We start from the raw sequence: 16,316 nt of genomic DNA, 5'->3' as shown, positions 1-16,316 counted from the left end.
TTCTTCTAAAACATATTCTCTGCTTTTCACAAGTATATGACCCTGAAAAAGTGTCCTACAACATGTCCTCATACTGGAAGCTGGACCAGCACCATCCTTTCTGCAATCATCTCAAAGATAAGAATGTAAAGAAGTAGGAAGATAAACATGGACAGAGGTGGGGTTAGATTTTATTAGAAATGAATCAGTCCATCCCACAGATGGCAGCACCCACACATTTTTAGCTATATAAGGGCCATTATCTCAATCCACTGGTCACCCTGCAAGCTGCATCAGGCTTTATCCTACGTGTTCCTTTGGTGAACCAGGTGAGAGCAAATTCATCCAGCTACATTGATGGGTATTTGGTTGATTACTGTCCACATTAGAAATTCAGGAGTAAGAGCTAAGTCAGAGCTATATGTATTTGGCCACTTCATTCTTGTTTCTTTTTCTTTTTCTTTTCATTTGTTTATTTATTTGGTTAGTTTCATTTATCCTGTGTCTTTTTAGAATAAATTTATTGTTGTCAAGATGAATAATGCAAGAGGTTCACTTTCTTCTAGCCCATTTCACACTTTTTCCTGGTTTTTTGCATGCCTTTTTTTTCTGGGTTGTCCAGATTAAATAGAAAGGAGGTCAGCACTGGTGTAGAGTTCCTTCCCTGTTCAGTGTCAGTCCCTGGGGCTCCAAGATCAAATCAGCCACTAGTCAAACTACTGCTTGCATTGCTGAGCTTCTCTTCCCTGTTATTGAAAAAGAATAGTGTTTGGTTGAAGCTGAAATTAGGATAGTTCCTGAGCTCTGATGAGGACTATCTCATGTTTCTGAAGCACCAGGCTAATGTTGGCCCACTTGCCTATTTTTACTTGCTTAAGGCCTTAACAATCCTGGTTAGCTTCTGGTACCCAAAGGAGGAGATATTATAGAAGGTCTGTCACTTTTGACTCAAGAGAGCCAGTGAAACTAACCAGAGAGACTGGGACAATACATCTGAGTGGTTCTGGAAACTTTGGAAGCTCCAGGACAACACCCCAAACACCAAAGTACACAATGTACAGAGACATTACGTAAAGAATATCCAGGACATGGAGATCTGAGCTCTAACCTCAGTTCAGTCAGCAACATGAAATAACTTGATCTTAGCAAAGTAATAGGAAGTTAACAAAGTTTTCACTGTACTGAAAGATCCCCAACCATCCTTGCTTGTTGAAGTATTTTAGGTTTAAAAGAGACAAGAGTTTTGAAAAATCATCATGATTATTATTAAAATAAGAATTGCTTATAAATTAAAAGAAAAAATGAATAATAGGATCTTCTGGGTTTTTTTCTCTTCAGGTTCACTTAAACTTGCAAAAAGATGACCGATCTCTTGAGAAGTGTTGTCACAGTCATTGATGTTTTCTACAAATATACCAAGCAAGATGGAGAGTGTGGCACACTGAGCAAGGATGAGCTAAAGGAACTTCTGGAAAAAGAGTTTCGTCCAATTCTGAAGGTGAGAACCATACACCTCAGCTGAATACTGCTAAGGTTTTGTACATTCTCTGTTATGTGGCCAAAGATTAGTTTAAAAGTACATACTCTCAATGGTCTTTGGGCAAACTCTATGGATATACTTTTTGGGAACATCATAAAGTCTGCTGGGGCATTATTTTTGGAAAAAATGTTATTTTTCCTGTGTACACCCACCATGTAGACCTTCAGACTTTTTCATGCCCCCAGGCTTCCCCTTCTGAAAAAAATAGTATATAAATATGTGCTAAAACATGAGTTAAAAGATTATCCTGTCAAATTTGGAAGAAAGAGTATAGATAGGGAAATGTCTACAGGGAAAACTGCAGACAAAAACAAACATTTTTTTTCCATCTACTTGGGAAGGACTCAGCTATTAACTTTAGCATTATAGATCCTAACATAGAATATATTAGCATGTAATGTTTAAAATGTACGTAAAACTAAAATATACCAGGTATTGAATTTTGATTTATTCAACTCATTTTTGTATTCTATACTCTACCTGAGTACCTAATCCACTAGCTTAGGTCCTTGCATGGTATTCTGCTAGGGATCCCAATAGTTTTTATTCTTTTCTGTTACCTCTTATTACCTGCTGGGTCTTATTAGGCTGTGTTACTTTAAAGTAACCCTTGGCTGGATTTAAATGCCAATGTTAAACATCCACAGTTCCACAACTCTATCCAAATATTTTACCTGACTATGTGGGCTAGGTTGACTAGGTCTCCTTTGGTATGTCACTTGTATACAGAACCCAGATGATCCAGACACAGTGGATGTTATCATGCACATGCTAGATCGAGATCATGACCGAAGACTGGACTTTACTGAGTTTCTTCTGATGGTATTCAAGCTGGCTATGGCCTGCAACAAGGTTCTCAGCAAGGAATACTGCAAAGCTTCAGGGTCAAAGAAGCATAGGCGTGGTCATCGACACCAAAAGGAAGAAAGTGAAACAGAAGAGGAAGAAGAAGATACACAGGGACGGAAATCAGGTTACAGACATTCAAGTTGGAGTGAGGGAGAGGAGCATGGATATGGTTCTGAGGGCTTAAGGGGAAGTGTGAAACATAGACATGGATCAAACTCCAGGAGGCTGGGAAGGCAAGGTGGTTTATCTAGCTCTGGAAACCAAGAGCAACTTGAGAAAAGACGCCATGGGTCTAGCTCTGGTCATTCATGGAGTAGTGGCAAAGAAAGACATGGCTCCAGCTCTGGAGAACTGGAGGAAAGAAGAAACAAGTCATATGTTAGCCCCTCTAGGGAATCTGAGAAGGAATATGAATCTGGATCTGAATCAAAGAGTGGGAGAAGGAAAGGTCATAGCAGTCTATCACATGGATTGGATGCTAGTGGGCACAAATCAAACTCTACTCAGTCAAGAAAGAGTGGAGGACAAAAGCTTGGATCTAGCTCTAGAGGTTCAGGAGACAAGGGAAGCCAAAACTATGCATGTGGTTCCAGCAATTCAGGTGGGTGTGGAAAGCCACAAAATGCTTCTAGTTCTTGTCAGGAAGGTAGATTTGGAGGGCAAGGAAATCAATCTAGCTGTACCCAATCAGGTTATCAATCAGGAAGTAGTGGAGGACAAGATCATGGATGTATTTCAGGAGGTCAGTCCTCTGGATATTGTGAACATGAGCCTAGATCCTGTAGCCAGTCTTCTAGTCAGAGAAAATATGGATCTAGAGCATGTGGTCAAACACAGAATGGTGGAAGACAACAGAGAACAGGTTCAAATCAGTCCTGTTGCTGTGAACAATATGGGTCTGAAACAAGTCAGTCTTCTAGTTATGGTCAACATGGATCTGGTTCTTGTGGACACTTTTCAAACTCTCATCAAAAAGGGTCTGGTTCAAATGGATTTTCTAAATGTGGACAATATGGGTCTGGCTCTGGGCAGTCCTCTAGCTTTGGACAACATGAGTCAGGCTCAGGTCAATCCTCTGGCTGTGGACATGGCTCTGGCTCATGTCAGTCCTCTGGCTTTGGCCAGCATGGGTCTGGCTCAGGTCAATCCTCTGGTTTATGTCAACATGGGTCTGGCTCAGGACAGTCCTCTGGCTTTGGACAACATGGGTCTGGCTCAGGTCAATCCTCTGGCTGTGGACATGGCTCTGGCTCATGTCAGTCCTCTGGCTTTGGCCAGCATGGGTCTGGCTCAGGTCAATACTCTGGTTTAGGTCAGCATGTATCTAGCTCAGCACAGTCCTCTGGCTTTGGACAACATGGGTCTGGTTCAGGTCAGTACTCTGGTTTAGGTCAGCATGGGTCTGGCTCAGGGCAGTCCTCTGGCTTTGGACAACATGGGTCTGGCTCAGGTCAGTCCTCTGGTTTTGGCCAGCATGGGTCTGGCTCAGGACGGTCCTCTGGCTTTGGACAACATGGGTCTAGCTCAGGTCAGTCCTCTGGCTTTGGACAACATGGGTCTGGCTCAGGTCAGTCTTCCAGTTTTGGTCAGCATGGGTCAGGCACTGGACAGTCCTCTGGTTTTTCCTCTGGTTTTGGACAAAATTGCTCTGGCTCAGAAATGTCTTCCAGTTCAGGACAGTCCTCTGGCTTTGGACAATGTGGGTCTGGCTCAGGACAGTCCTCTGGTTTTGGACAACATGGGTCTGGTACCCATCAAACTTCTAGCTCAGGACAACATAGATATAGCTCAGGTCAATCCTCCAGCTTTGGATTTGGATCTAGCACACATCAGTCCCCTAGTTTTGGGACTGGCTCAGGTCATTTGTTGGGCTCTGGACAAGAATCTACAGCACGTCAGTCTAGCTATGGTCAACATGGTTCCGGTTCAGGGCAATCCTCAACTTTTGGCAATGGATCTTGCTCAGGCAACTCCTCTAAACCAGATCAACATGAATCTAGCTCAAGAAAGTCATCTAGTAAAAATCAACGTGATTTTAGCTCAATTCAATCCTCTGGCTGTGACAATCAACAAACTAGGGTAGGTGGACAGGAATGCTATGAGACTAGTTCAGGAAAAGGGAGTCAACAATGTAGAAAGTCAAAATCAGATTCAGCTAAAAGTCAGAGAAGAGAAACAGCTAAAGGAAGACAGGGAACAACTCATGGACAGTCAGAAGACACCAGTGGATATGCTCAGTCTGGTCATGGACAAACCTCCAGGACAGAATCCAGTATAACTAGTAGGAGTAGTGTTGGAGAGTCAAGTGACAATCAAGGGCACTCAGGAGTCCCACAGGTACACACAGGATCCCCTCAAGATCATTCCGGATCTCAACATAGAGAGTCAGAATCAACGGTTAAAGGGAGACAGGGAACTACCCATAGACAGTCAGGAGATCTAATTGGACATGCCCAGTCAGGTCATGGACAAGCCACCAGGACACAAACCAGTAGGACTGGTAGAAGGGAATCTAGTGGCAGTGAGTCCAGTGACACTGAAAGGCACTCAGGAGTCCCACAGGCACACACAGGATTCCCTCAAGGTCATTCTGGATCTCAACATGGAGAGTCAGGATCCTCAGTACAAGGGAGACATGGAAGTACTCATGGACACTCAGGAGATACCAGTGGACATGCCCATGCTGACCATGAACAAGCCACCAGGACACAATCCAGTAGGATTGATAGAAGGGAATCCAGTGGCAGTGAGTACAGTGACACTGAAAACCACTCACATGTCCCACAGACACACACAGGATCCCCACATACTCACGCTGGTTCTCAACATCCAGAGTCAGGATCCTCACTACAAAGGAGACAAGGAACAACTCATGGACAATCAAGAGACACCACTGCACATGCCCAGTCTGGTCATGGACAAGCCAGCAGGACACAATCCAGTAGGAGTAGAAGAAGTGAGTCTACTGTCAGTGAGTCCAGTGACTATCAGGGGCACTCAGGAGCCCCACAGGCACACACAGGTTCCTCTCACGGTCAGGTTGGATCTCAACATCCAGAACTGGGTTCCACAGTTAAAGGGAGACAGGGAACTCCTCATGGACAGTCTGGAGACACCAGTAGATATGCCCACTCTGGCCATGGACAAGCCACCAGGACACAATCCAGTAGGACTGGTAGAAGGGAATCTGGTGGCAGTGAGTCCAGTGACACTGAAAGGCACTCAGGTGTCCCACAGGCACTCTCAGGATCCCCTCGTGGTCAGGCTGGATCTCAACATGGAGAGTCAGGGTCCTCAGTACAAGGAAGACAGGGAACTACTCATGGACAGTCAGGAGACACCACTACACATGCCCAGTCTGGTCATGGACAAGCCACCAGAACACAATCCACTAGGACTAGAAGAAGGGGATCTACTGTCAGTGAGTCCAGTGACACTCAGGGGCACTCAGGAGTCCCACAGGCACACACAGGATCCCCTCAAAGTCATTCTGGATCTCAACATGGAGAGTCGGGATCCTCAGTACAAGGGAGACAGGGAACTACCCATAGACAGTCAGGAGATACAGGTGGACATGTCCACTCTGGCCATGGTGAAGCCACCAGGACACAATCCAGTAGGACTGGTAGAAGGGAATCTACTGTCAGTGAGTCCAGTGACTCTCAGGGGCACTCAGGAGCCCCACAGGCACACACCGGTTCCTCCCATGGTCAGGCTGGATCTCAACATCCAGAACTGGGTTCCACAGTTAAAGGGAGACAGGGAACACATTATGGACAGTCAGAAGATTTCAGCGCACATGCCCACGCTGGCCATGGACAGGCCACCGGGACACTATCCAGTAGGACTGGTAGAAGGGAATCTGGTGGCAGTGAGTCCAGTGACACTGAAAGGCACTCAGGAATCCCACAAACACACACAGAATCCCCACGTACTCACGCTGGATCTCAACATCCAGAGTCAGGATCCTCACTACACGGGAGAAAGGAAACTGCTCACAGACAGTCAGGAGACACTACTAGACATGCGCACTCTGGCCATGGACAAGCCACCAGGACACAATCCAGTAGGACTGGTAGAAGGGAAACTAGTGGCAGTGAGTCCAGTGACACTGAAAGGCACTCAGGTGTCCCACAGGCACACTCAGGATCCCCTCGTGGTCAGGCTGGATCTCAACATGGAGAGTCAGGGTCCTCAGCACAAGGAAGACAGGGAACTACTCATGGACAGTCAGGAGACACCACAGGACATGCCGAGTCAGGGCATGGACAAGCCACCAGGACACAATCCAGTAGGACTAGAAGAAGGGGATCTACTGTCAGTGAGTCCAGTGACACTCAGGGGCACTCAGGAGTCCCACAGGCACACACAGGATCCCCTCAAAGTCATTCTGGATCTCAACATGGAGAGTCGGGATCCTCAGTACAAGGGAGACAGGGAACTACCCAGAGGCAGTCAGGAGATGCAGGTGGACATGTCCACTCTGGCCAAGGACAAGCCACCAGGACACAATCCAGCAGATCTGGTAGAAGGGAATCTAGTGGCAGTGAGTCCAGTGACACTGAAAATCACCTAGGTGTCCCAGAGACACACACAGGATCTCCTCATGGCCAGGCTGAATCTCAACATGGCGAATCGGGATCCTCAGTACAAAGGAGACAGGGAACTACTCATGGACAATCAGGAGACACCACTACAAATGCCCAGTCTGGTCATGGAAAAGCCAGCAGGTCACAGCCCACTAGGACTAGTGGAGGATCTAGTGTCAGTGAGTCCAGTGACTCTCAGGGGCACTCAGGAGTCCGACAGTCACACTCAGGTTCCCCCCATGGCCAGGCTGGATCTCAACATCCAGAACTGGGTTCCACAGTTAAAGGGAGACAGGGAACTCCTCATGGACAGTCCGGAGACACCAGTAGACATGCCCACTCTGGCCATGGACAAGCCACAAAGACACAATCCAGCAGGTTTGGTAGAAGGGAATCTAGTGTCACTGAGTCCAGTGACACTGAAAACGACTCAGGTGTCTCACAGACACACACAGGATCCCCGCATACTCACGCTGGTTCTCAACATCCAGAGTCAGGATCCTCACTACAAAGGAGACAAGGAACAACTCATGGACAATCAAGAGACACCACTGCACATGCCCAGTCTGGTCATGGACAAGCCAGCAGGACACAATCCAGTAGGAGTAGAAGAAGTGAGTCTACTGTCAGTGAGTCCAGTGACTATCAGGGGCACTCAGGAGCCCCACAGGCACACACAGGTTCCTCTCATGGTCAGGTTGGATCTCAACATCCAGAACTGGGTTCCACAGTTAAAGGGAGACAGGGAACTCCTCATGGACAGTCTGGAGACACCAGTAGATATGCCCACTCTGGCCATGGACAAGCCAGCAGGACACAATCCAGTAGGACTGGTAGAAGGGAATCTGGTGGCAGTGAGTCCAGTGACACTGAAAGGCACTCAGGAATCCCACACACACACACAGAATCCCCACGTACTCACGCTGGATCTCAACATCCAGAGTCAGGATCCTCACTACAAGGGAGAAAGGAAACTGCTCATAGACAGTCAGGAGACACTACTAGACATGCGCACTCTGGCCATGGACAAGCCACCAGGACACAATCCAGTAGGACTGGTAGAAGGGAAACTAGTGGCAGTGAGTCCAGTGACACTGAAAGGCACTCAGGTGTCCCACAGGCACACTCAGGATCCTCTCGTGGTCAGGCTGGATCTCAACATGGAGAGTCAGGGTCCTCAGTACAAGGAAGACAGGGAACTACTCATGGACAGTCAGGAGACACCACTACACATGCCCAGTCTGGTCATGGACAAGCCACCAGAACACAATCCAGTAGGACTAGAAGAAGGGGATCTACTGTCAGTGAGTCCAGTGACACTCATGAGCACCTAGGAGTCCCACAGGCACACATAGGATCCCCTCAAAGTCATTCTGGATCTCAACATGGAGAGTCGGGATCCTCAGTACAAGGGAGACAGGGAACTACCCATAGACAGTCAGGAGATACAGGTGGACATGTCCACTCTGGCCATGGTGAAGCCACCAGGACACAATCCAGCAGGACTGGTAGAAGGGAATCTACTGTCAGTGAGTCCAGTGACTCTCAGGGGCACTCAGGAGCCCCACAGGCACACACCGGTTCCCCCCATGGTCAGGCTGGATCTCAACATCCAGAACTGGGTTCCACAGTTAAAGGGAGACAGGGAACACATTATGGACAGTCAGAAGATTTCAGCGCACATGCCCACGCTGGCCATGGACAGGCCACCGGGACACTATCCAGTAGGACTGGTAGAAGGGAATCTGGTGGCAGTGAGTCCAGTGACACTGAAAGGCACTCAGGAATCCCACAAACACACACAGAATCCCCACGTACTCACGCTGGATCTCAACATCCAGAGTCAGGATCCTCACTACACGGGAGAAAGGAAACTGCTCACAGACAGTCAGGAGACACTACTAGACATGCGCACTCTGGCCATGGACAAGCCACCAGGACACAATCCAGTAGGACTGGTAGAAGGGAAACTAGTGGCAGTGAGTCCAGTGACACTGAAAGGCACTCAGGTGTCCCACAGGCACACTCAGGATCCCCTCGTGGTCAGGCTGGATCTCAACATGGAGAGTCAGGGTCCTCAGCACAAGGAAGACAGGGAACTACTCATGGACAGTCAGGAGACACCACAGGACATGCCGAGTCAGGGCATGGACAAGCCACCAGGACACAATCCAGTAGGACTAGAAGAAGGGGATCTACTGTCAGTGAGTCCAGTGACACTCAGGGGCACTCAGGAGTCCCACAGGCACACACAGGATCCCCTCAAAGTCATTCTGGATCTCAACATGGAGAGTCGGGATCCTCAGTACAAGGGAGACAGGGAACTACCCAGAGGCAGTCAGGAGATGCAGGTGGACATGTCCACTCTGGCCAAGGACAAGCCACCAGGACACAATCCAGCAGATCTGGTAGAAGGGAATCTAGTGGCAGTGAGTCCAGTGACACTGAAAATCACCTAGGTGTCCCAGAGACACACACAGGATCTCCTCATGGCCAGGCTGGATCTCAACATGGCGAATCGGGATCCTCAGTACAAAGGAGACAGGGAACTACTCATGGACAATCAGGAGACACCACTACAAATGCCCAGTCTGGTCATGGAAAAGCCAGCAGGTCACAGCCCACTAGGACTAGTGGAGGATCTAGTGTCAGTGAGTCCAGTGACTCTCAGGGGCACTCAGGAGTCCGACAGTCACGCTCAGGTTCCCCCCATGGCCAGGCTGGATCTCAACATCCAGAACTGGGTTCCACAGTTAAAGGGAGACAGGGAACTCCTCATGGACAGTCCGGAGACACCAGTAGACATGCCCACTCTGGCCATGGACAAGCCACAAAGACACAATCCAGCAGGTTTGGTAGAAGGGAATCTAGTGTCACTGAGTCCAGTGACACTGAAAACGACTCAGGTGTCTCACAGACACACACAGGATCCCCGCATACTCACGCTGGTTCTCAACATCCAGAGTCAGGATCCTCACTACAAAGGAGACAAGGAACAACTCATGGACAATCAAGAGACACCACTGCACATGCCCAGTCTGGTCATGGACAAGCCAGCAGGACACAATCCAGTAGGAGTAGAAGAAGTGAGTCTACTGTCAGTGAGTCCAGTGACTATCAGGGGCACTCAGGAGCCCCACAGGCACACACAGGTTCCTCTCATGGTCAGGTTGGATCTCAACATCCAGAACTGGGTTCCACAGTTAAAGGGAGACAGGGAACTCCTCATGGACAGTCTGGAGACACCAGTAGATATGCCCACTCTGGCCATGGACAAGCCAGCAGGACACAATCCAGTAGGACTGGTAGAAGGGAATCTGGTGGCAGTGAGTCCAGTGACACTGAAAGGCACTCAGGAATCCCACACACACACACAGAATCCCCACGTACTCACGCTGGATCTCAACATCCAGAGTCAGGATCCTCACTACAAGGGAGAAAGGAAACTGCTCATAGACAGTCAGGAGACACTACTAGACATGCGCACTCTGGCCATGGACAAGCCACCAGGACACAATCCAGTAGGACTGGTAGAAGGGAAACTAGTGGCAGTGAGTCCAGTGACACTGAAAGGCACTCAGGTGTCCCACAGGCACACTCAGGATCCTCTCGTGGTCAGGCTGGATCTCAACATGGAGAGTCAGGGTCCTCAGTACAAGGAAGACAGGGAACTACTCATGGACAGTCAGGAGACACCACTACACATGCCCAGTCTGGTCATGGACAAGCCACCAGAACACAATCCAGTAGGACTAGAAGAAGGGGATCTACTGTCAGTGAGTCCAGTGACACTCATGAGCACCTAGGAGTCCCACAGGCACACATAGGATCCCCTCAAAGTCATTCTGGATCTCAACATGGAGAGTCGGGATCCTCAGTACAAGGGAGACAGGGAACTACCCATAGACAGTCAGGAGATACAGGTGGACATGTCCACTCTGGCCATGGTGAAGCCACCAGGACACAATCCAGCAGGACTGGTAGAAGGGAATCTACTGTCAGTGAGTCCAGTGACTCTCAGGGGCACTCAGGAGCCCCACAGGCACACACCGGTTCCCCCCATGGTCAGGCTGGATCTCAACATCCAGAACTGGGTTCCACAGTTAAAGGGAGACAGGGAACACATTATGGACAGTCAGAAGATTTCAGCGCACATGCCCACGCTGGCCATGGACAGGCCACCGGGACACTATCCAGTAGGACTGGTAGAAGGGAATCTGGTGGCAGTGAGTCCAGTGACACTGAAAGGCACTCAGGAATCCCACAAACACACACAGAATCCCCACGTACTCACGCTGGATCTCAACATCCAGAGTCAGGATCCTCACTACACGGGAGAAAGGAAACTGCTCACAGACAGTCAGGAGACACTACTAGACATGCGCACTCTGGCCATGGACAAGCCACCAGGACACAATCCAGTAGGACTGGTAGAAGGGAAACTAGTGGCAGTGAGTCCAGTGACACTGAAAGGCACTCAGGTGTCCCACAGGCACACTCAGGATCCCCTCGTGGTCAGGCTGGATCTCAACATGGAGAGTCAGGGTCCTCAGCACAAGGAAGACAGGGAACTACTCATGGACAGTCAGGAGACACCACAGGACATGCCGAGTCAGGGCATGGACAAGCCACCAGGACACAATCCAGTAGGACTAGAAGAAGGGGATCTACTGTCAGTGAGTCCAGTGACACTCAGGGGCACTCAGGAGTCCCACAGGCACACACAGGATCCCCTCAAAGTCATTCTGGATCTCAACATGGAGAGTCGGGATCCTCAGTACAAGGGAGACAGGGAACTACCCATAGACAGTCAGGAGATACAGGTGGACATGTCCACTCTGGCCATGGTGAAGCCACCAGGACACAATCCAGCAGGACTGGTAGAAGGGAATCTACTGTCAGTGAGTCCAGTGACTCTCAGGGGCACTCAGGAGCCCCACAGGCACACACCGGTTCCCCCCATGGTCAGGCTGGATCTCAACATCCAGAACTGGGTTCCACAGTTAAAGGGAGACAGGGAACACATTATGGACAGTCAGAAGATTTCAGCGCACATGCCCACGCTGGCCATGGACAGGCCACCGGGACACTATCCAGTAGGACTGGTAGAAGGGAATCTGGTGGCAGTGAGTCCAGTGACACTGAAAGGCACTCAGGAATCCCACAAACACACACAGAATCCCCACGTACTCACGCTGGATCTCAACATCCAGAGTCAGGATCCTCACTACAAGGGAGAAAGGAAACTGCTCACAGACAGTCAGGAGACACTACTAGATACGCGCACTCTGGCCATGGACAAGCCACCAGGACACAATCCAGTAGGACTGGTAGAAGGGAAACTAGTGGCAGTGAGTCCAGTGACACTGAAAGGCACTCAGGTGTCCCACAGGCACACTCAGGATCCCCTCGTGGTCAGGCTGGATCTCAACATGGAGAGTCAGGGTCCTCAGCACAAGGAAGACAGGGAACTACTCATGGACAGTCAGGAGACACCACTACACATACCGAGTCTGGTCATGGACAAGCCACCAGAACACAATCCAGTAGGACTAGAAGAAGAGGATCTACTGTCAGTGAATCCAATGACACTCAGGGGCACTTAAAAGTCCCAAATGCACATGCAGGATCCCCTCAAGGTCATTCTGAATCTCAACATGGAGAGTTGGGATCAACAGTTAAAGGAAGACAGGGAACAACTCATAGACTTTCAGGAGACACCAGTGGGCATGCCCAGTCTGGCCATGGACAAGCCACCAGAACACAATCCAGTAGGACTAGAAGAAGGGGATATAGTGGCAGTGAGTCCAGTGACACTCAGGGGCATTCAGGAGTCCCACAGGTACACTCAGGATCTCCCCATGGGCAGGCTGGATCTCAACATGGAGAGTCAGATTCCACCACCAAAGAGAGACAGGAATATACTCATAAACATTCAGAGGACACCAGTGGACATGCCGAATCTGTTCATGGACAAGCTACTAGGACACAATCCAGTAGGGCTAGAAGAAGGGGATCTACTCTCAGTGAGTCCAGTGACACTCAGGGGTACTCAGGAGCCCCACAGATACACTCAGGTTCCCTCCATGGCCAGGTTGGATCTGAACATCCAGAGTCAGAATCCACAATTAAAAGGAGACAGGTCACTACTAATAGACAGTCAGAGGACACCACTGGTAATCCTTATTCTGGTCATGGACAAGCCACCAGGACAGAATCCAGTAGGAGTAAAAGAAAGGGATTTAGTGGCACTGAGTCTAGTGACACTGAAAGACATTCAGGAGTCCCACTGACCCATACAGGATCCCCTCATGGTCATACTGGATCTTTACATGGAGAGTTAGGATCCACAATTAGAAGGAGACAGGGAAGTACTCATGGACATTCAAGAGGCAACAGTGGACATTCTGGGTCCAGTCATACACAGTCACATGATACTCATAGGCTGTCTAAGGATAACATAAGTAAACAGTCACATAGCATTCATCACCAATCTAGAGTGAGTCATTCTCAATCACAACATAGTGGAAAACAAAGACATGGATCAGATCAAGGATGGAAACATGGCAGTTATGGAAGTGCAGAATATGACTATGGGCAGTCTGGGTATGGACCTTCTGGGGGCAGCAGAACAAGCAGCCGAAATTCTAGCCCTTTAAGGTCATTGGATAGAGCTGAAAACAATCAAGTGTCTACACATGGACAATCATTTTCTAGGCCTGACCATACAGGATCAAAAGCAATTGAAATAATCGGAAGACAAAGGTCAAGTCATGGACAGTCAATTGATTCCCACAATAAGTCTGGATCCAGTGTAAATAGAAGGCAGGGATCTTTTCATGGGCATTCAATAGTAAGTCATGAATCATCAATTGACACCCATGTTCAATTTGGAAGGGAGGGATCTACTACTCGTAGGCAGTCAAGCAACCATTCTGTATCCAGCCATGGACAATTCATATCAGCTCGCAGCCATCCAGAGTCTAATTCAACCTTAAGGCAGGATTTTCATAGTGATAATAAAGAGCATTCAGAAGATTGGGGGAAACAGATTCATGAACCATCAGGATCTAGGCATGGACAGTCTGAATTCAATATTATTAGTATCCATAGATCCAACCAGCAGCATTTGGCAGATACAACTTCTCATGAGCAGGTAAGATACAACACATGTTTAGTAAGACAGGGATCAAGTAATAGAAAATCAGGGGACATCCAGGGTCAATCTGGATTCAGCACTAATGAAAGCCGAGTAGATAGCCATGACCAATCAAGTGACAGCTATGGGAAGTCAAGTAATAGCAGAAGTCAAGGAATCATTTTCAGTCACTCTCATGATAGCCAAGACCCTGCAGGAATTGAAGAATATGGTCCAACCATGTGGAGTGGGGACAGGCAAAAGCAAGGTCCCGAATCAAGTTTATTTAGAAGCACCAGAATATATAGTCAAAATGTGGATGATAAGCAGACAAGAAACACTGAGGCCAGAGGTTGCCATAAAAGGGAGAGAACAGACTCAGGTTCCTGTTATTTAGATAGCAACACTCCACTCTATGAATATGTCCAAGAACAAAGGTGTTATTACATTGAATAATAATTTGAAGCCAACTAACCCAAGATAAGAACTAACCCAAAGAAGAAATGAGAATTCAACATGGAATTAAAATATTTACCATGATCCTTTCTTTTGGTAGTGGGGGTATATGTGTCTTTTATTTAACAATAGCATTGTACTCTATTCCTCTTGTTTTGTGCAGGGTTTTTTTTTTTTGTAAGACTCCATAATCACTAAGCTCTTTGGTTAGAAAACAGTGAATGGAAGGAGTAAATAGCACTTGGAACTATATTTAGATTGTATGACATAATGATTTGAGTGCTTTGGTATAAAATAAGCATTAAAAAATGTCTGAGACTCAGAGTTTGGCCTTTCCAGATTTTATTTTAATTGACCATTGACAAACCTATCCAGGAGCTAAGAAACAAGATTTTGGAGTCAAAATTTCTCTAACAATATTGTAACATATTCAATGTCCTGAGCAAAGAATGTTGTAGTAGTTGATGAGTCAGAATATTTGCATCTTTTCTGTTACCATGGAACTTTGTACTAATACTTTTGAATTTATTGTCATGACTCCTGTATTGCATAAAAATTGTGAATAAACTCTCCATCAAGGTATAGTTTCTTTTCTCTTTCATCTTCACAAACAAACATAGCTCTTTGCCACAGGATCAGATGCACATTTCTTTTTTAAAAAAATTATTTTACTTAAATTAAATTAATTAACATATAGTGTATCATTAGTTTCAAAGGTAGAGTTCAGTTATTCATCAGTTGCATATACCACCCAGTGCTCATTACATCATGTGCCATCACTCATTTACCCCATCCACCTACCCTATTCCCCCTAGCAACCCTCAAGTTTTTAAAAGATTTTATTTATTTATTCATAAATGCAGGCAGAAGGAAAAGCAGACTCCTTGCAGAGAGCCCGTTACAGGACTCAATCCCAGAACCCCAGGATCACGACCTGAGCCAAAGGCAGAGACTTAACCACTGAGCAATCCAGGCATCCCAAACCTCAGTTTGTTTCTTATTGTTAAGAATCTCTTATAGTTTGCCTCTCTCTCTATTTTCATCTTATTTTATTTTTCCTTTCTTTCCCCTATGTTCATATGTTTTGTTTCTTAAATTCTACATATGAGTGAAATCGTATGGTATTTGTCTTTCTCTGACTTATTTCACTTAGCATAATACCCTCTAGTTCTATCCATGTCATTGCAGATGGCAAGATTGCATTCTTTTTGATGGATAATATTCCATTACATATATATGTAATGTATATTGTGTATATATACACACATACACACACACACACACACACATATATATTGCTGCTATAAGCATTCTGTTTTCTTCTACCTTCACTTTTGAAATTCAAACTAAAGTGAAATTCATCAATGAGTGTTCAATATCATAAGCTCCTACTGGGGGCAGAATTCTATGGAAAAATCAAAACATGGGCTAAGTTTTCTGATTAGACTCAGAATATATTATATTTACTTGTAAATGTTTTAAGAAAGACTACACAAACTTTGATCACTGTGCAATGTGATCAACAGGACAGTAGTCATATTAGTTTACTAGGGAAAGTAAATAAAACAATTGTTATACTATAAATGCACACATAAAAATAACTATATATATGATAGTTAATCCTAAATAGTAATCAATTCATACAAATCTATCCATCAGCATTTATTATCTGAATAAACACTAGTTATCAAAACATCATTAGACATTGCTGCTATAAACATTGGGGTGCATGTGCCCCTATGAATCACTGTTTGTATACTTTGAA

General features: G+C 46.8%; 1 protein-coding gene across 39 annotated transcripts; it reads left to right on the top strand.

Moving 5' to 3' along the window:
- The first annotated feature begins 255 nt into the window (after positions 1 to 255).
- Positions 256 to 15,133, top strand: LOC125752760 (filaggrin-2-like). 39 transcript variants are annotated; one of them, XM_049095595.1, is made up of 5 exons: positions 256 to 308; positions 1,318 to 1,477; positions 2,249 to 5,594; positions 6,720 to 6,836; positions 11,781 to 15,133. In XM_049095595.1, the coding sequence occupies exons 2-5, from the start codon at positions 1,340 to 1,342 to the stop codon at positions 14,549 to 14,551; spliced, it is 6,372 nt and encodes a 2,123-aa protein (XP_048951552.1). In that variant the 5' UTR covers positions 256 to 308; positions 1,318 to 1,339; the 3' UTR covers positions 14,552 to 15,133. The 39 variants fall into 39 exon arrangements, with proteins under 39 accessions (XP_048951552.1, XP_048951546.1, XP_048951531.1 ...); XM_049095589.1 differs by having other exon boundaries at positions 10,881 to 15,133; XM_049095574.1 differs by having other exon boundaries at positions 8,409 to 15,133.
- The last annotated feature ends 1,183 nt before the right edge of the window (positions 15,134 to 16,316 follow it).

This window comes from Canis lupus, chromosome 17 (assembly GCF_003254725.2).
Source record: "Canis lupus dingo isolate Sandy chromosome 17, ASM325472v2, whole genome shotgun sequence".
Classification (NCBI taxonomy): domain Eukaryota; kingdom Metazoa; phylum Chordata; class Mammalia; order Carnivora; family Canidae; genus Canis; species Canis lupus.
This window is presented reverse-complemented; position numbering and strand designations above follow the sequence as displayed.